This window comes from Oncorhynchus nerka, linkage group LG14 (genome assembly GCF_034236695.1).
Source record: "Oncorhynchus nerka isolate Pitt River linkage group LG14, Oner_Uvic_2.0, whole genome shotgun sequence".
Lineage (NCBI taxonomy): Eukaryota > Metazoa > Chordata > Actinopteri > Salmoniformes > Salmonidae > Oncorhynchus > Oncorhynchus nerka.
The window spans coordinates 38456454-38476632 of NC_088409.1; the positions used below are offsets into that span (position 1 = coordinate 38456454).

The following is a 20179-nucleotide window of genomic DNA, read 5'->3' on the forward strand; positions in this document are numbered from 1 at the left end:
GATCCTACATGTGGGTGTGGGTGTGTAGCTGTACTCATTATTAATGAATGTGCCCTTGGGACAGTCAGGTGCTAACTAGGGGGCAGACATTAATTTTCCCACAGAACTGTGTGGGTGTGTGGCCTCGCCTCACATCATCAAGGTCATAGTGTACTAAGCCTCGTGATAGATGCCATTTGTCTCTGATACAGATGTAGGATCTTTATTTGATCACTCTTCTGTTGCTGCAAATTTTATGCAAACTCGTAGGTTATTCAAGGTTTAAAAAGGCTTGATTTGCCCTAATAATAAAAATATCAACCCCTGCAAAATATTTCCATGAATTATAATCCACATTGTAATTCACATTTCCTATTAATGCAGGATTATTTTCCTGGTGTAGCAAACTGGCTCAAATTAAGATCCTACATCTATAGTCTCCTCACCCACAGGAACATGCAAAGGATGGACACATTCCCGATATTATAATGACCACCTTCCCCCGTGACAACACACATACAGCACACAAATACTATAGCTATACTTCCCCTTTGCTGCCACACAAACGCACACCCATATGCATGCACGTACTGAATGCACACACATGCACATGCACACACTAAGATGAGAACTATGGATCCACACACTCAATGTCTTTTTTCGATACATTTAGTAACCCTTAGGATAGAGTTCAAACACATCCAGTAGTTCTCTTCCCCAGTGTCTCCAGTTTCTCCATCTCTCTTTGTGTTCTTTGTCTGCTCTCTATTTCTTTGTTCCTCCATCAATACACGCTGAAATCCAGTTACCTGCTAGGCTCTCTCGCTGTGTCAGGTATTCTCTTCTCCTCTTTTGTTTCCTCGCCACATCACGCTCTCTATCTCTCTACCTCTCTCTGGGGTTCTCTCTCTTCCCCCTGTATCCGTTTCTCCATCTGTCTGCCTTTCCCCCCCCCCCTTCATCCCAGACCCATTTTATTTCTTGCTTAGGTCTCTCTTTTTCTCCCTCACTCGTTTCAGCCTCTTGCTTTCGTGGGTCTTCCCCTCCAGGCCTCTCCCTCTTTCCTAGGTATCTCGGTTTCATTCTCTCTCCTTCCCTCTTACTCTCTCTGTTAGTAATCCTCCATCTCCTCTTAGGACATATTTGTCTAGACAGTGTATAGCTTCATAACTTCACTCCTTTTTGTTGGGTTTAGGCAGACTCTCCATGCTGCTCCTTGCTACTGATGATCTCGTCAAGCTGCTACACTTCACAGTGTAGCTATTCCATCACTCTTTTTAATGTCTCTCATACGTGCTATGGGGATTGGTGACTGTGCTTGTTCACAAAGATCATTCTGAGGATATTTAATTACCCATTAGCTCTCATTTTTTGTCACTATGCTGCTGATGTCATCTGAAATGAGAGAGACAACAGACAAGCTCATTGTTATGGCCCATTAAGCAGGGCTCAGTCTCTCTCAGCCTCACTCTCTCTGCTACAGGGGACAGTAGCAAGCACACTCTCTCCCATAATAAGACCCCCCTCTCCTCCTCTCCTAGAACAGAGGGACTGACCCTCTTCACGCATGACACAGGGTTAACTTGAAGGAGATCCTGGGCTGCCGCAGACCGATTGGGTAGCAAGCAAAGGCAAATGGCTTTGTTCTCCCAGTGTATGTCCATGTGCTGACTACCACTAACTCTGTTATGGCAGTCCACTTTCCTGTGATGTCGCAATACACACAGGACAGCCCTTCCTGCCTGACACACCTTGGTTTAGTTGGCTCAACTCGAATAAAGGCAGACTGCACAATGGTTTTTCATTGTTTACATATGTCATTTGAGGAACACAATCTCATTGGGGACCACTGGCATATGTCCCTGTAAATTTCAACCTATATCAATAGCGTCATGTTTACATTTGTTTTCAGATTCAACTTAAGTTTCTGTATGCAGGTCATTCTAGTGTGATTATTCTGTGAATCTGCTGTATGTGTTTCTGTTCCTTTGTGCACTAATGACTTTCTATCTCATTAGTTAGTGATATCATTCTGAGGTTAGTTGACCACTTATTCACCCTCTGATTAGACTGCGCTTATTTCGCTTCAGTGAGCTGACATCACACAATACAGTGCCTTGCAAAAGTATTCATCCCCCTTGGCGTTTTTCCCATTTTGTTGTATTACAACATGTAATTTAAATCGATTTTTATCTGGATTTCATGTAATGGACATACACAAAATAGTCAAAATTGGTGAAGTGAAATGAAAACAACAACTTTTTTTTATCTAAAAAATAAAAAAACGGAAGAGTGGTGTGTGCATTTGTATTCACCCCTTTTGCTACGAAGCCCATAAGATCTGATGCAACCAATTACCTTCAGAAGTCACACAATTAGTTAGATTGCACACAGGTGGACTTTATTTAAGAGTCACATGATCTGTCACATGATCTGTCACATGATCTCAGTATATATACACCTGTTCTGAAAGGTCTAGAGTCTGCAACACCACTAAGCAAGGGGCACCATGAAGACCAGGAGCTCTCCAAACAGGTCAGGGACAAAGTTGTGGAGAAGTACAGATCAGGGTTGGGTTATAAAAAAATATCAGAAACTTTGAACATCCCACGGAGCACCGTTAAATCCATTATTAAAAAATGGAAAGAATATGGCACCACAATAAACCTGCCAAAAGAGGGCTGCCCACCAAAACTCACAGACCAGGCAAGGAGGGCATTAATCAGAGAGGTAACAAAGAGACCAAAGATGAGGAAGAAGTTGCAAAGCTCCACAGCGGAGATTGGAGTATCTGTCCATAGGACTACTTTAAGCCGTACACTCCACAGAGCTGAGATGGTACTCTGGTCAGATAAGACTAAAATTGAGCTTTTTGGCCATCAGAGAAAATGCTATGTCTGGCACAAACTCAACACCTCTCATCACCCTGAGAACTACATCCCCACAGTGAAGCATGGTGGTGGCAGCATCATGCTGTGGGGATGTTTTTCGTCGGCAGGGACTGGGAAACTGGTCAGAATTGAAGGAATGATGAATGGTGCTAAATACAAGAAAATTGTTGAGAAACCTGTTTCAATCTTCCTACAGATTTGATACTGGGATGGAGGTTCACGTTCCAGCAGGACTATGACCCTAAGCATGTTGCTAAAGCAACACTCAAGTGGTTTATGGGGAAACATTTAAATGTCTTGGAATAGCCTAGTCAAAGCCCAGACCTCAATCCAATTGAGAATCGGTGGTATGATGTAAAGATTGCTGTACACCAGCGGAACCCATCCAACTTGAAGGAGCTGGAGCAGTTTTGCCTTGAAGAATGGGCAAAAATTCCAGTGGCTAGATGTGCCAAGCTTATAGAGACATACCCCAAGAGACTTGCAGCTGCAATTGCTGCAAAAGGTGTCTCTACAAAGTTTTGACTTTGGGAGGGGCGTGGGAATGCACGCTTAAGTTACATTTTTGTGTCTTATTTCCTGTTTGTTTCACAAGAAAAATATTTTGAATCTTCAAAGTGGTAGGCATGTTGTGTAAATCAAATTATACAAACAAAATCCATTTTAATTGCAGATTGTAAGGCAACAAAATAGGAAAAATGCCAAGGGGCGTGAATACTTTCGCAAGCCACTGTATACCCTGGGTTGAAAGTGTGTCGGCAAAAATAATGCATAAACAGAGGAGAGGAGAGGACACACCCAAAGCTATTCAGTCAACCGGAACAAGGATCAGCCAAGCTTGTTAGTGTCTGGCTGTAATAACTTATGACTACATTGTGTGGATAATGAGTTACTTAAGGGAGAGCAATAATGGGCCTTCACATCAAAACAAAGCATTATCATTTATTTCAGCTTTGAATCAGTGTTATGAGCTACATTATGTGCAATATGTGTTGAATGAATTTTTAGTCTTAGTGCATTTATTTAAAAAAATAGATTATTGAACACTTATTTGTTATAAGTTAATAAACATTTATGTTTACAGCGTCTATGGCATAGACTCTATGCTATAGTTACCAGTCATATAGTTACTAGAAAGCCTATGGTTCAAATTCCTAGTTGTCTGTGCCCAGTGGGAAGTACTGATCGTCATTTCAATGTCTTTGTTTTGATTTACATTTTGTTGAGTTGCCAACTAATGTGAATTCAATGTGAAATCAACAAAAAATGTAACCATGTCATTGGATTTAGATTAAACGTTGGCTGGAAAAAAGACGGAATTCCCTTACGTTGATGACTTTTTGCAAATCCAATCAGTTTTCCACGTTGATTAAAAACCTCTTTGGTCTGCAATCCCATTAATGGGATGATATGACAACAGCCAGTGAAAGTGCAGGGCGCCAAATTCAAAACAACAGGAATCTCATAATTAAAACTCCTCAAACATACATGTATCTTATACAGTTTTAAAGGTAGTCTTGTTGTTAATACCACCACAGTGTCCGATTTCAAATAGGCTTTACGGCGAAAGCATCACAAACAATTATGTTAGGTTACCACCAAGCCACAGAAAAACACAGCCATTTTCCCAGCCAAAGAGAGGAGTCACAAAAAGCACAAATAGAGATTAAATGAATCACTAACCTTTGATGATCTTCATCAGATGACACTCATAGGACTTCATGTTACACAATACATGTATGTTTTTGTTTGATAAAGTTCATATTTATATCAGTAAATCTGAGTTTACATTGGCGCATTACATTCACTAGTTCCAAAAACATCCAATGATTTTTACATAGCAACATCAATTCAACAGAAATACTCATCATAAATGTAGATGATAATACAAGTTATACAAATGGAATTGTAGATATACCTGTCCTTAATGCAACCGCTGTGTCAGATTTCGAAAAAGTTTACGGAAAAAGCAAACCATGCAATAATCTGAGACGGCGCTTAGAACAATCAAGTCAAATTAGCTGCCATGTTGTAGTCAACATAAACCATAAATGAAATATTGTTAAATATTACCTTACCTTTGATGATCTTCATCAGAATGCACTCCCAGGAATCCCAGGTCCACAATAAATGCTTGATTTGTTCGATAATATCCGTTATTTATGTCCAATTAGCTACTTTTGTTAGCGCGTTTGGTAAACATATCCAAACGTTCGTTCTGGTCAGCGTTACATTTCAGAAACATTTCAAACTAAGTACAGAATCAATCATTAGGATGTTTTTATCATTAATCTTCAATAAAGTTCCAACCGGAGTATTCCTTTGCGTCTTCAGGAACCATGGAACGCAGGTCGCTATCATGTGAAATGCGGGTGACCAGGAAATGGCTGACTGCCAGACACCTGATTCCTTCTGCTGTCATTCAGTCCCACAACACAGTAGAAGCCTCATTCAAATTTCTATAGACGGTTGACATCTAGTGGAAGCCCTGGGAAGTACAACTTCATTAATATCTCAAGGGGATTTCATTGGGAACTGTGTTGAATAGATGACAACCTCAGATTTCTCACTTCCTGTTTTGATTTCTCCTCAGGTTTTTGCCTGCCATATGAGTTCTGTTATACTCACAGACATCATTCAAACAGTTTTAGAAACTTCAGAGTGTTTTCTATCCAATACTACTAATAATATGTATATATTAGAAACTGAGACTGAGGAGCAGGTCGTTTACTTTGGGCACCTTATTCATCCAAGCTACTCAATACTGCCCCCCAACCATAAGAAGTTAAACTTCATCACATTGAATTTTGGTGTTAAAATGATGTGGAAACAATGTTGATTCAACAAGTATTTACCCAGTGGGTTGTCACTGTTCTTTACTTAACCTACATTCACTACATATCCAGCTATATGACAAAAAAAATGCCTAAAATGTCTGCTTTGTCAGTCAGACTGGACAAAATTGTTTGCAACGCATAGCCATGGTGTTGATCTGTGTCAAAGAAGTCTACAAGGCTGTTTGAGAAGCCCGGAGCTAAGATTATGAACAACAACTTTGTCCTTCCCCTCCAACTGTAGTGTTGCTATGCTCCCAACTCACCAACCCCAGTCTCCATGCTCTCCTCTGGCTCCACTGCCTTTTCCATGAAACAGGAAGTCAGTATAATAAATTCCGGTGTGTGATGTCAGCACTGAAGCACTAGCATAGACAATTTTGTAGAAAACAGATTACTGAGACAAAAACTGCTTTTTACAAAAATGTTTGGACTGTGTATACAAACCCATTTCCAAACAACGTTTTTCGACACTGAGTTTCCTGTTTAGTTTTGTTGTATCTGAGTCTCTGAGGCTGTTTGGTTGCAGGAAGGGGAGTGAATGACATGTATTCATAGAAGCTTTTAATAGAGGGACCAAAAGTGAGCACATTCTCTCTGACTCAGGCATCTGCACATTAGTTCAGTCCCCTGAAAACAACAGATGCCAATATCACAGTCTGAAGAGGAACAGAGACTTCATGAGTCTTGACACTTTCAGATAGCACCCTTCATAGAAATAGAAAGGGAAGAATCTATATGGCTCTCTGTCCATCTCATCTGAAACTCCTCTGACCTCATCTGTCATGGCAGCCCAGTAAAGTGCATGCTAGACTTTGTAGAAGTGTCATGATAAATATGAAGTGTTATTGTTGCGGCAGGAAAACTGGTTGACGCTTGGAAACTGACTCATCAGAAATGGACGTGTGGCATAAAAACATTTTGACAATTGCTTTAAATAGTAATGTCCATTCTATTTATTATATACTGAACAAAAATATAAACTCAACATGTAAAGTTTTGGTCCCATGTTTCATGAGCTGAATTGAAAGATCCCAGAAATGTTCCATATGCACAAAAAGCATTTCTGCCTAATAAAACCCGTTTGTGGGGGAAAACTCATTCTGATTGGCTGGGCCTGGCTCCCCAGTGGGTGGGCCTATGCCCTCCCAGGCCAACCCCGGCCAGTCATGTGAAATCCATAAATTAGGGCTTAATGAATTGTTTCAATTGACCTATTTCCTTCTATGAACTGTAACCCAGTAAAATCTTTGAAATTGTTGCATGTTGCGTTTATATTTTTGCTCAGTATATGTCTTTGCATACACACATAACTCAATGTTAACTGCCTAGCACTGTGTATCTGCATCTATTTGGCTAGATTCTCGGTCATGCCAACCTCTTGGTTAACCATTAGCATCAATAAAGCCAGATCCCAGCAGCATACCCAAGCATCATTGCTTACAGTAAACCAATTAGGTCACTTCCTTCCATCTAAAAAAAAGTAATACATGCCACTTTATATAGACACCAGTGCCAGTCTAAGAAGAATTTACAAAACAAAGGATTAGCCATGCTACTCACTGGCTGGCTGAATTTGGCCAAAGGTGCTCTTCAACCACTAAGAGACAAAGGCTACGATAGACTCCCCCATCCAAAATAACAAGGAACGTTGCCCTCATCATACATTTTTCTGATGACTCCCCTATAGCAGGTTTATTGACCTGCTGGTTGTTTGTGTTGTTCACCACAACAGCATGTTAACAGCTCTTTTATCTCTGTGTCTTATCTGTCTGGGGTCAGAGTTCAGACTTGGATACTGTTATATGGCATAGTGGTGGTTAAGGTTGAGGCTTGTGACCTGAGGGCATACTGGTTCGTAATCCCCAGGTGAGAATTGTATACTGCTTTTATGGCCTTGTGCAGGATACTCATTCTCTGTAGACGCACATGTCTAAAGTATCTCATTTTAGATTGAAACATGGACGTATAAATACAGGCGTAATCTTGGTTCAACATCCTGTTTGGTGATGATAGCCTTTTTTCAGTGTACAAAGTTCAAAGTGATATTTCCCCTAGTGCGTTTTTCCGTAACACAATCAAACATTCCGTAGTACGTGTTTGATTGAATCCCAAGCCCTTCGTCTGATCATCACTGAGAAGTTTATCCTATAACATTTTTACAGCCAGATAGGGTGTTATCTTAGTGGGTTTGTTGGTCTTGTGGTGGGGGGGTGACGTCTGACGTTGGTGGGGTCATGGATCCTAGAGGCCTCCTTAGGCTGATTTAACTCAACACACTGTGATGTGGTCTCCTCTCAGACTGGCCAGGAGCACGGGAGAGGCAGTTTAATAAACAAGTCGACTACAGAGTTTTAGCATTAGCTCTCCTCTGGCAGCTATCTGATACAGGGGAATCATATGAGAGAGGAGGTAGAGGAGCAGGGGAGAGGGACTATACATTGAGTGAGCAAAACATTAAGAACAGCTGCTCTTTCCATGACATAGCTTTCACCTGGTCAGTCTATGATCCATTATTGATGTTACATTGATGTCAAATCCATGTAGATGAAGGGGAGGAGACCGGTTAAAGAAGGGTTTTTAAGCCTTGAAACAATTGAGACATGGATTGTGTGTGTGCCATTCAGAGGGTGAATGGGCAAGACAAAATATTTAAGTGCCTTTTGAACGGGTATGGTAATAGGTGCCAGGCGCACTGGTTTGAGTGTGTCAAGAACTGCAACGCTGTTTGGTTTTTCATGCTTAACATTTTCCCGTGTGTATCAAGAATGGTCCACCACCCAAAGGACACCCAGCCAACTTGACACAACTGTGGGAAGCATCCCTGTGGAACGCTTTCGACACCTTGAGTTCATGTCCTGACTTGAGGCAGTTGTGAGGGCAAAAGAGGGTTCAACTCAATATTAGGAAGGTGTTCCTAATGTATTGTACACTCAGTGTATATCCATTTTCAGAAATGTTGGTAAATGATCTTTTATTGTTTTAAAGAAATTATGAAAGAGATTGGAGTGTTTTTTCACTATCTATTCACGGTATGGTGGTGTTCAATGATAGACATGTATTTGTTTAAAATCTCTATCACTTGATGGTTTCATTTCAGAGAGACAAATAATAATGTTTTTTCTTTGCAAAATGTTGCTTAACCACCTCACTCTGAGAGAAATAAGTGCCACTGCTAGGTTAAAAGAACTGTACAAAGGATGCTTTTGGGGCATCAATATAAAATAAATAAAAATTCAATACAGTTATTAATCTGTATGTAAAACATTTACATTTGACATTTTATTAATTTAGCAGGTGCTCTTAAGTGCATTCATTTATATATTTCTATTTATTTAACCTTTTATTTAACTAGGCAAGTCACTTAACTTGGCACATACCACAGTCAAATATACAAGATATGAACATTCCATTCCAGCTAAACACATTTTCATACACATCTAAAATCTATGAATAAAAAAATCTGAGAACAGTAATATTTTACCTACACATGACGGTACCCAGAAGCAATAATTTCTGATAAACATTTGTGGATATAGCGTTTTGGAAATATACTCTTCATTTCTTCATAGTACGTCATTTCCCAGTCTTACTTCCTAGCCTTTTGCTTGTGATATGGCTATTGTCATGCCAATAAAGACATTTGAATTGAGTAGAGGGAGAGAGAGACAAAATAGAGAGAGGGTAAGAAGGCCTTGTCCTCTGCTCATCCACCAAACAGTGTAAATTCCTCAGTGGGGTAAGGTTAGATATCTGGAAGATTTGGGCAGAGGTTAAGTCTGTGGCCTAATCCGCCCCTTAATAGTATCTACTAATCCCTAGTCTATAACAGCAGCTTCTCTCTTCCTCCCCACTGCCCCACCCTCTTTTCATTAAAAAGTCATTACGCCCATTTGGTAACAATTTACCAGCAGCGCCGCTCTTCATAAACTGCAATGTGGCATTCTTTCCCTCAATTAAATGCTCTTAGCAATCTCACTCACTCTTCTCGCTCTCTCTTCCTATCGCTCACTATCTATCTTTCTCGTCTTTCACACCAGCCCCTATCCGCCCTGAGTCCGATGATTCTAATCCAGTCTGTTAATCCACTATAGAGGAGCGTGATAAGGAGGGTAGGATAGAGACAAGAAGAGAGGAATCGAGAGAGAGAGATGGAGCGAGTGTGTGAGAGCGATGGATAGGGGGAGGGGGAAATTCAGTCAGTGTGCCAGATATCTAGTGTAAGAGTCAGTTCTATAGAAAAAAGGTCTTAATAAGGTGGTCTTGACTGATGGAGCTGACTGTGCATTAATAATAGTGAGGGAGGCAGTTTGGTAACAGTCGACTAACCTACCTCTGCTCTGCGGGGGACAGAGTGGATTAGAGCACGCTGCCGCAGTGCTCATCCTACCGCCATTAAAGCCAGCCGCCTCAGACATACTGTACAGGAGTTGCTAGGCGATGGACGCTACATGGATGCAGTTAAACTCTATGGATTAATTCTACCGAGAAGCTTAGAAAGATTTATCAAGCATTGGCTTGGTGCCCAGAGTCAAATTGTGCACCTGTTTCCTTCCTCTTCAAACCGGAGTGAATGTAAATGTGGGTTAGTGTGTTTAGACACAAGGGTCTGTAAGTAGAGCCAGTGTCCTGGACCTAAGCTGTCTCCCTGCCCATCTCACCTCATTCCACCGCCATTACAGCGTCACAACTGTAGCTAGTCATCACACCAGCATGTTGCGTGTGTCAGTGTGTCCTATATGTCCTTACCCTTGAGTCTCTTTCCACCATTTTCACCTCAGATCAAAATCTTGGCGGGTCGCCTTTTTAATTAGCTAATGTAAATGGATGGGTTTGAACTCCTCTCCCTTCTTCTTTCCTCTCTGGTTTCTTTCCGTTGGGTGTGTTTTACATACCCCTGAGATGGTGACATGTCCTGAATGAGTTCCTCACAATGGGGGCCCCCGGGCCTTTTGTTTAGGTTCTCAAAGGAACCCCTGACAAATCCTTCTTTTAGTTATTTCTCTTCCTCTTTCCGATAACGTTATAGTTGTGTGGCACGTTCCGGTGAGCGGGTTAAACCCCTCTGCTGCCCATCATGATAAACCAACAGGGTGAGCTTTCCTTATGTGTACGTCAAGGGTCTGAAGTCTACACTCTTAGAGAGAACTGCTTTGTTGATTATGTCCTCTCAATATTTTAGAAAATACAGTACAACCAGTATCGAAGGGCATCATTTCAGATAATAGACATGTTGTGTATTTGAAAACAGCTTTTGTTCTGTTTGTTTTGGTAGCAGTAGCAGTTGTGGTGATGCACAAGGATTATTTGACATGGAATACCATTTTGAGTCATTTCAAAACAAATTTGATGGCAGAGTTGTCCTCTTGAACATAAATAATTGCCTAAAGTGCTTACTGAGAACCTACTGGAAGCACCTGTAAGTCATATACTCTCGCTACAGTGGATACACAACTTCATCGTAACGCCACGTGTTGTTGAGTTGATAATTAGCTGAGAGCTAAAAAACAGAGAGTGACAAAGCCACTGAAGATGGACTACTTTGTCTGTGTTCACAACATCAGGAGATTAGTTTGTGACTAAAAGGCCACCGGCTGTGAAAAGCTGTTTGGTACCTGACCATTCTGCTGACTTAGCAGCACGGCCAGAGTCACAGCCAGCAGCATAGACTGGTGCTCTGGTCTGGACACAGACAGACAGGCTGCCATTAAAATGTGTGGTATAAAATAAGGCACCATGCTAGGAACAGCTGGATATTACAGAGGCAAAGTAACACCGGAACATTCACATTTGAGTCACACCTACACAATTGCAAATGCACGCACATGCACCTACACTAATTAGCATAGTGCACGCACATGCACCTACACTAATTAGCATAGTGCTCGCACACACATTCTTAGATGCACAAGGACACATGCACTCGCAATTGCTAACATGCACACGGAATACACTCTCACGCTGAATGCGCTTGAGTTATGCTGAGGCAGCATGGAGAGCCCTGTAGTGTAACAACGAGATTAAAGACAGTCCCCAGGCTGTCAATCTCCCTGAGTGGGAGGGAGAGAGAGATACTATTCCTGAAAACACCACATTTACAATTCCTCATGCACCAGCTGTCCTCATCCAGTGAAACTTCCTCTATGAAACAAAGTGCATGCTGCATATACAGTGTGAGGAGACCTGAGCACCAGACAAGCATCTCACAGCTGTGGAATATCCGGAACGGTTGACAGTGTGAGATGAGCGAGAGTGGCTTTTTTTTTTAAACAGTTAACATCCACAGATTGCATCGGTTGGCGCTGATTTGTGTCTTTGGTTACAGAACAAAGAGAAGGAGCGGATGAAGGAGAGGGAGAAGGAGGCGCGGGAGCGGGAGGCGCGCTATAGCAACGGCCACCTCTTCACTTCCCTCACCGTGTCTGCCACCACCCTCTGTTCCGCCTGCAACAAGAGCATCACCGCTAAAGAGGCCCTCAGCTGCCCCAGTGAGTACCACACACACACACACATTATTGTAGGCAGTACATACACTCACAAGGCCCAGACAAAAGCCTAATGTCATTAGCGATAACATTATCGGGGTATTGGTGTATTGATGCATCACCAGATCAGTGGACCAACAGACATCTTGCCCCAGGGTTGTCATATTGGAGGGAGAGAGGGAGAGATTAGTGACTGTCTAGTGTAGGGGGGGGGGGGCAAAATTGCTTTGGAAGAGAAAGGGTGATCAAAAGAACAGCAGGAGAGAGAGATTGGAGCTAGAAAAAGAAGATTCAAACAATAAGGGTAGAGAGAGAGAGATGGGGTAGGACGTGTGGGTCAATAAAGGTAGAAGAAACAAATGAGCCAAAGAGTTGGATCAAAAGAGGGAAGGAAACACACAGTGAATAGCAGGGGAGCGAAAAGGAGAGGGGATTCCTCCTGCACCCTCTCAATGTTTTTCTTTGCTCCCTCCCTCCTTCCCTTCTTTCTCTCCTTCCTTCCTCCTTTTGAGAATCAATCAGCTGTTGACTTCTAGGAGAACCCTCTCCCTTCCCCTGCCCAGACAATAGTGTTAGTGTGTGGGGAGCACAGATCAGATGGCCTGCCCCTCTCTCCACTCGCCTGGAGGAACAGCTGGGTGGAGGGAGGGAGCGAGGGAGGAGGGGAGGGGAGGGAGAAGTGGGAGGGAAGGAGGGAGGAGTGGGAGGGAGGGAGGGAGGAGTGGGAGCGAGGGGAGGGAGGGAGACTCCAGGGCAAACGGGGAAAACAAATAGAGGAAGATCCAGAGAGAAGGGTGGACAGATAAAGAGAGCAGAAAGAGGGGGAAAGACAGGGGTAGAAGGAAGAGGTGGAGGTAGAGGAGAACATATTGAGTGAAAAGGCTCCTCAGGGGCCATCAGTTCTCAGGTCAAGAGAGACCGAGGGGGAGGGAGAGCGAGATATTAGTTAACAAACAAGTGAACCAGAAAGACGAGAGTAGGAGACGAAGCCATATGGATGATGCATGATGACACTAACAGACAGAGAGGAGTTTGCCTGAGATAGAAAGAGGAAGTCCATACTGAGAATTGTGTTTTTGTTTTGCTTACCCCATTTTGAAACGAGCGTTACACCATGCAACAACACTACACTGTCCCCACAGCAACATCAAAGACAATTCAATTGACTGTCATAGTCTATTGAGATTTGTATTTATCATTAAATCAATCCAAACGTACATTCCTAAAGGGAAAGAGGGATGCCTTTTGTCTTATCAAACCCAATTACCTATTTTGATTGAATATTGATGTATGGATGAAGTTCATTGTCCTTCAAGTTGAGGAAATAGCTGCTCCATCTTCGACCTCGTTACCTTGACCCCTACAGCTCTGAAGACGAGGTTCAAAGAGAGAGAGATAAAAGAGAAGAGAGAGAGACAGACAGACAGACAGAGAGAGAAGGGGAGCACAGGGGGAGGGGGTACAGTGGGGCATGGGGGTGGGAGAGGGAAGGCTCTTGGCATGGGGTGTGATTACACATGTCTGCTGCCAAAGAGTGGTGTGTGTGTGCCCGTGTATGTGTGTTTGTGAGTGTGCGCCTGTGTGTGTGAGTGAGTGATTATGAGTATTGTGTGTGTGTGTGTGTGTGAGTGAGTGAGTGAGTGGTTATGAGTATTGTGTGTGTGTGTGAGAGTTCCGGTACTTGAGAATGAGAGAGACGGTGGGCACAGAGATTGCAGTGGGGGGTAAGGGGTACACCAGCTGTAGTTTAGATAGAACACCAGTCATAGGCTATTGATTTGGGTTGGGGGCATAATTATATTCACAGGGTCAGGTCTGGGTGTGTATGTGTGCGTATTGGGCTGAAGGGGGCATGAATACATTATCATTGTAAACTACACCGGAGGTGAGAGAGGGGGCGAGATACAGATGGAGATGGAGAGAACGGGAATAGAAACAGAGTGGATGCCTACTGTAAGTAGGAGGGAGGACTGAGGTGTGAGCCGGCTGTGAGACTATTTCAGGTTGGGAATTCCCTTAGTGTTGGATTCTCTATTCATGTATTCAAATTCTGAGCCAGTTCAGATATTTTTAGTCTAGAGTCTGTTTGATTTAGATTAGATTTAGATTCGATAAGAATCTAAATTGGTTTAGGCAACATGCCTTGGGTCAGTCATAGCCAGTTTGTCTGAACTCAACTAATATTTTTCACAGTTTTACCTTTTCATTAATTAATGTGTTATCGCATCACTGTCATCTCAGTTTGCTAATATGTTATAATTAGATGCAACACAACCATTAGACCTGTAAGACTCAATATAGAGATGGAGAATGACAAAGTAGCTATAGTGTAACTACAGTACAGAATACAGGTTTAGGAGATTATACAGTAGGTCTATGATGAAGCCCACTGTCTGTTGAGAGAGGGGCTTTTCTCTTTGTTTGGTGGATCTGAAACAGCCCCCCCCCTCTCCCCCTCTTGCCCCAATACACAGCTGCTACCACCCTCCCCGACTGTAATCTGGAAATAGTGCATCTGGTAGTTGGAGTGTGGGAGATTAACAAGCAATCTGCCACACTGACGTGTGCACCCACACACATACACACACATATGCATGCACACATAGATGCACACACATGCACGCACACATAGACTAACACACATAGGCAGGTCAGCACGAACGAATGCACACAGACACACACACTCCCAATCCCTCTTCCTCTCTGCGTCCACAGATATTAGTGGTCCCTAACAGTAATGAGTGATGAATGAGCTGAGGGTAACACAGTTAAACCTCTCCTGTTTAACACAGTGGTCTGATAGGGAGCCATGTTGCCTCAGAGACCCAGCGATGTTTGAATACGGGGTCATGACATTGTCCTACATCGGGATTGCTATCTGAGGTCCCCTGTGAATTGGGACAGGGGAGACATATGTTTAGGCTGGGTGCGGGGGAGAGTGTCTGTGTGTGTGTGTGTGGAGTAGGTAGCACCGCCTGTTTTGGGAGAATCCATTGATTTCATGTCTGAGTGGATGTTTCCGGGTTGGAGTCACCAGGGAGGATTTTACAATATTGTCTATGTATTCAATCAATTAAGTACGTGTTCTTGATGTACAACAAGGTTTGGTCCACAGGTATCTTTTTATTTATTGTTATTTATTTCAAATTCATTTCAGGGACCCTTTATTCCATTACTGCAGAGAAAGACATTTTGTTTTTGTTTTCATCAACATTTGAACTCGTGTTTATTTCCTGCCTCACATCTTATTGTTCTCTGCGTGAACGGATAACTGACAAATAGGATAATAATTTAATGTAATTGAATGTGTGTAGCCTCTGCGTAGCGCTGTGTCATTACGTGTGAGATTACCTCCTCAGACACAGATTAAGACTCAGATTAAGACGACCAGGCCATTGTTGTTTGGCTCATTTTGACATCATCTGAGGGTCCTAGATTACACTCACACACAGATTACAATTGGGGAGTATACACTGTGTACAAAACATTAAGAATATTGAATTGTCCTCGCCCTTTTGCCCCCCAGAACAGCTTCAATTCGTCAGGTCGTGGACACTACAAGGTGTCGAAAGCGTTCCACAGGGATGTTGGCCCATGTTGACTCCAATGCTCCCCACAGTTGTGTCAAATTGTCTGGATGTCCTTTCAGTGGTGGACCATTCTTGATGCACACAGAAAACTGTTGAGTGTGTAAAACCCAACAGCTTTGCAGTTCTTGACACAAACCGGTGCGACTTAAATCCTTTGTCTTTCCCATTCACCCTCTGAATGGCACACATACCCAATCTATGTCTCAAGGCTTCAAAATCATTCTTTAAAATGTCTTCATCTACACTGATTGAAGTGGATTTAACAAGTGACATCAATAAGGGATCATATCTTTCACCTGGATTCACCTGGTCAGTCAATGTCATGGAAAGAGCAGGTGTTCCTAATGTTTTGTACACTCAGTGTACAGTATTATCATAGAAATAAATAAGATAATTAGCTAAAGACAAGTGAGCTGTAAATAATATAGTGTCATAAGGAAGTGTGGATTCTAAGTAGTATTTGAAACCCCAAAGCATTTCTATGTTGTAGATCCACTCTGTATGGACATATCTATAAAGTATGCCATTAATCCTGTTGGGTCTCCAGTCTAGTTTCCGAGCAGCGATGTTGAGCTTTAGGGGAAGGGTCTAACAGTACTTTCTAAACGTCTCTACGAGCCTTGGAGAAGGCCGCCATCATTTCAGCACCAACAGTGTTGCTCCAACACTGGCATGTTGGTTTAGTGAGCAAGGGGCCTAGTCTGTTTGTTTTAGCACCGGGGACAATATCTACTGGATGTGTTTGTCCTTCTGTAAGGAGTGGTGTGTGAGGGGCTTTGAGTATGTTTAAATCGTTTGTAGCCTGTGTATGTGTGTGTGTGTTGTGAGAGGTTGAGCGATGAATGGGTCACAGTGTGCCTCGCATTCTGAGGTTTAAGTAGAAAGTGTGTTAGCTGAGTCCATGCTCTGTAAAATGTTGGCTTTTATGGAGAACACACCCTGAAAAGAGTGTATTTTTAGCCCTATGTTCCCTCTCATGTGTGTGGAAACTATTGGTTGAAAATAGGAACGGCACCAAGGAAATGCACCCCACCAAAGCAAAGCATACTTCTGACAAGTGTTTTGGCTGTATTTAGCCTGCTTTGGTAGCAAATGTGTAATCTGGGCGGAGACATTGGAAAGACTAAAGTAAAGGAATATGTAGAGTTTTATAAGGGAGATTCTCTGTGTGTGTGTGTGTGTGTGTCTAGCCTTGGGCTGCTCTTAGAACAAAGACAACCCTGTGTAGTGGGCAAGAACTCTCATAAACACTTTTAGGCCGTTTCATATGGACGCAACAACACTCCCAGGACTCAGGACACACACACATGCACTTACACACCGATAACCTGCCTCAGACATCCCTTCAACCTCCCACCGCCATTCCAGGAGAACTTCCTGTCAAGAAAACATGTACCAGGAAGTGGAGCCCCTCTAACAATGAAGAGAAAGGGAAGCTGAGGGAAGAGAGGAGGGGAGAGGGGAGAAGGGGTGTTTTGAAGCATAGGAGAGGTTTTAATAACAGTGCTAACATTTTCATTGGTGTCAGAAAGCGTAGGTTTCAAGGTTTCAAGTGTTCATTGTCACATGCAGAAGTACAGTGAAATGCTTCACTTGCAATCCCTACCCAACAGTGCAGTGTTCAATATCAAAGTGGTAGATCTAATAAAAAACATGTGGAGAAAAAAAACTAAGAAATTAGAGTCAGTGCCAGTATCAAATGTACAATGTGTCATTGATAACCCTATCTGGAACAGGAGGAGTGGGCACCTTTATCAACTTCACTTGATAGCTGTACTCACCAGTCACTCTGGAAGCAATGCATCGCGACCGTAATGACAAGTGCCTCAAAAATAGTCTTGTGATTTCATGAAGTTAGTTGCCATTCTTATCAACAGTACATATGCAGATATTGTGGAGTGTCGGGGAAATTGATCTTTGTGTTTCTGTGTTGCAGCCTGCAATGTCACCATCCACAACCGCTGTCGAGACACACTGGCCAACTGTGCCAAGATGAAACAAAAGGTAAGAGAGGGGAAAGGAAAGGTTTTTAATGTATGAAAAGCAAAATTTGGGCCTTTTGTTTTTTGAAAAGTTGACTGTTGGATGAGACATTGGTCTGAACGTGTTTTCTCTGTGTGTTTTGCAGCAACAGAAGCTAGCCCTGGTGAGGAACAGCTCCGCGCTGCCGAACGTAGCTCTGAGGACCAAAAGTTAGTATCTCTTTTCCTCAAAAACTTCTCTCCTATTTCCTCTCCTTCTTTCGCAATTAATGCCTCCTTTCTGCATGTGAATATAGGGGTGCTGCCACCTGTTGGCTGGTCGCTGCCACTGCAATATGGATGTACTGACTGCATCATATGGATTTAAATCCTTTTGGACAGGAAAAGTTCAATTGAACCCCTTGTCTCTCTCTCTTTCTCCAGCCCCTATGATGAAGGAGCGGCCCAGCTCAGCCATCTACCCGTCCGACAGTCTCCGTCAGTCACTGCTGGGCTCCCGCCGTGTCCGCTCTGGCCTCTCCCTCTCCAAGAGTGTCTCCACACAAAACCTCGCAGGGTGAGCAGGCTGCTGTGTAGAGTCATCAATTGATTAACCTGTGCGAGCAGGGCACTGATATGAAGTTGTTTGAAACGTTGTGTAACTGTTGTGTTCAAAAATGTGTTTCCAGGAATCTGAATGACGACTCACCGTTGGGACTGCGGAGGATCCTGTCTCAGTCCACAGACTCCCTGAACTTCAGAAACAGAGCCATGTCAATGGAGTCCCTCAACGACGAGGGGGAGGTGTACTATGCTGCCATGTTGGAGGAGCTGGAGAGGGAGGGGAAGGACTTTGAGGCTGACTCATGGAGCCGGGCCGTAGACCCCTCCTACCTGCAGACGCACCGCAAAGACGTCATCAAGAGACAGGACGTCATCTATGGTGAGAACACCTCTCTTCCTCACTATTTCTCTCACTTTCTCTCTCTCCCTCTTCTCTTGCTCTCTCGCTATATTCCTATCTCTTTTCTCTCTTTCTATCCCTTCTCTCTGTGTGTTTGTGTGTTATGTGAAGGTACTGTATATCCCTAACGCTGTTTTCCATTCCGCGCCCCTCTCAGAGCTGATCCAGACAGAGTTCCACCACGTGAGGACCCTGCGGATCATGGAGGGGGTGTTCCGGCAGGGCATGCTGGACGAGGTGCTGCTGGAGCCGGGCGTGGCGCACGCTGTCTTCCCCTGTCTGGAGCAGCTGATGGCGCTACACACACGTTTCCTTTCCCAGCTTATGACACGACGCACACACAGTCTAGCCCCCGGTAGCGGTACTAACTTTACTATCAACCAACTGGGGGATATACTGACTGAACAGGTAGGAAACGCACTGGGCACACACACTCAGACGTTAGAACAAACATCCACGGTCACACACACAGAACCCAAGACGCATGTACCAACTTTGCCGTCCATTAACATTAGAATGCATTCATACTAAACACCCAATGAACAATGCATAATTTAAACATATTGTGCACACACACACACTAACTGAGTTGATACCTGTTGTGTGTTTTCAGTTCTCAGGTCAGTGTGCAGATGAGATGAGGAAAGCCTATGCTGAGTTCTGTAGCCGCCACCCCAAAGCTGTGAAACTATACAAGGAACTGCTGGCCAGAGACAAGAGGTTTCAGCACTTCATACGGGTAAGAGAGAGAGAGCGAGCAAGAGAGGTGGATGGAGTGAGGCGGGGGGGGGGTCACAGGGAGGGGGAAGGGATAGAGGTACAGAGACGGGGAGAATGGGAAGGCCTAAGAGCATGATTCATGTGCGCGCGCATGTGAGCTCAGCAGTCCGTGTCAGGAGGTGCCAGCTGAGGGGTGTCTCACATGCCTTAGCTAGGAGGAGTGCTGAACAGATAACACTGAATGGTAGGAACAACTTATCACACTGTAGATATTCTATTCAAAAAGGAGTCACGAACAAGTTATTTCTGCTTCATTACCTAACTAACACTCGTCACAAGGATGTGTTCTGGCCTCAAAACTTTTCATAAGTGTCCTAGCTTTGTGGTCCAATCACTCCCCTATGAAATGCCCAAAAATTAACATATCTTTACTGCTATCTACTGTACTAGTCAAAAGTTTGAACACACCTACTCATTCAAGGGCTTTTCTTTATTTTTTACTATTTTCTACATTATAGAATAAAAGAAGACATCAATACTATGAAATAACACTAATGGAATCATGTAGTAACCCTTTGCCTTGATGACAGCATTGCACACTCTTGGCATTCTCTCAACCAGCTTCACCTGGATTGCTTTTCCCACGGTCTTGAAGGAATTCCCACATATGCTGAGCACTTGTTGGCTGCTTTTCCTTCACTCTGCGTTCCAACTCATCCCAAACCATCACAAGTGGGTTGAGTTGGGTGATTGTG

At 43.2% G+C, this 20179-nt stretch overlaps 1 protein-coding gene across 2 annotated transcripts in view; it reads left to right on the forward strand.

Annotated features, from left to right (window-relative positions):
- Window positions 1-20179, forward strand: part of LOC115140996 (rho guanine nucleotide exchange factor 2-like) — a 45258-nt gene that overhangs the window by 15656 nt on the left and 9423 nt on the right. For both annotated transcript variants that reach the window (XM_029679557.2, XM_029679556.2), the window contains exons 2-8: window positions 12030-12192; window positions 17716-17783; window positions 17908-17971; window positions 18185-18317; window positions 18430-18683; window positions 18862-19112; window positions 19318-19443. In XM_029679557.2, the coding sequence (XP_029535417.1) occupies window positions 12030-12192; window positions 17716-17783; window positions 17908-17971; window positions 18185-18317; window positions 18430-18683; window positions 18862-19112; window positions 19318-19443 (1059 nt within the window). The remainder of the gene's footprint in view (window positions 1-12029; window positions 12193-17715; window positions 17784-17907; window positions 17972-18184; window positions 18318-18429; window positions 18684-18861; window positions 19113-19317; window positions 19444-20179) is intronic.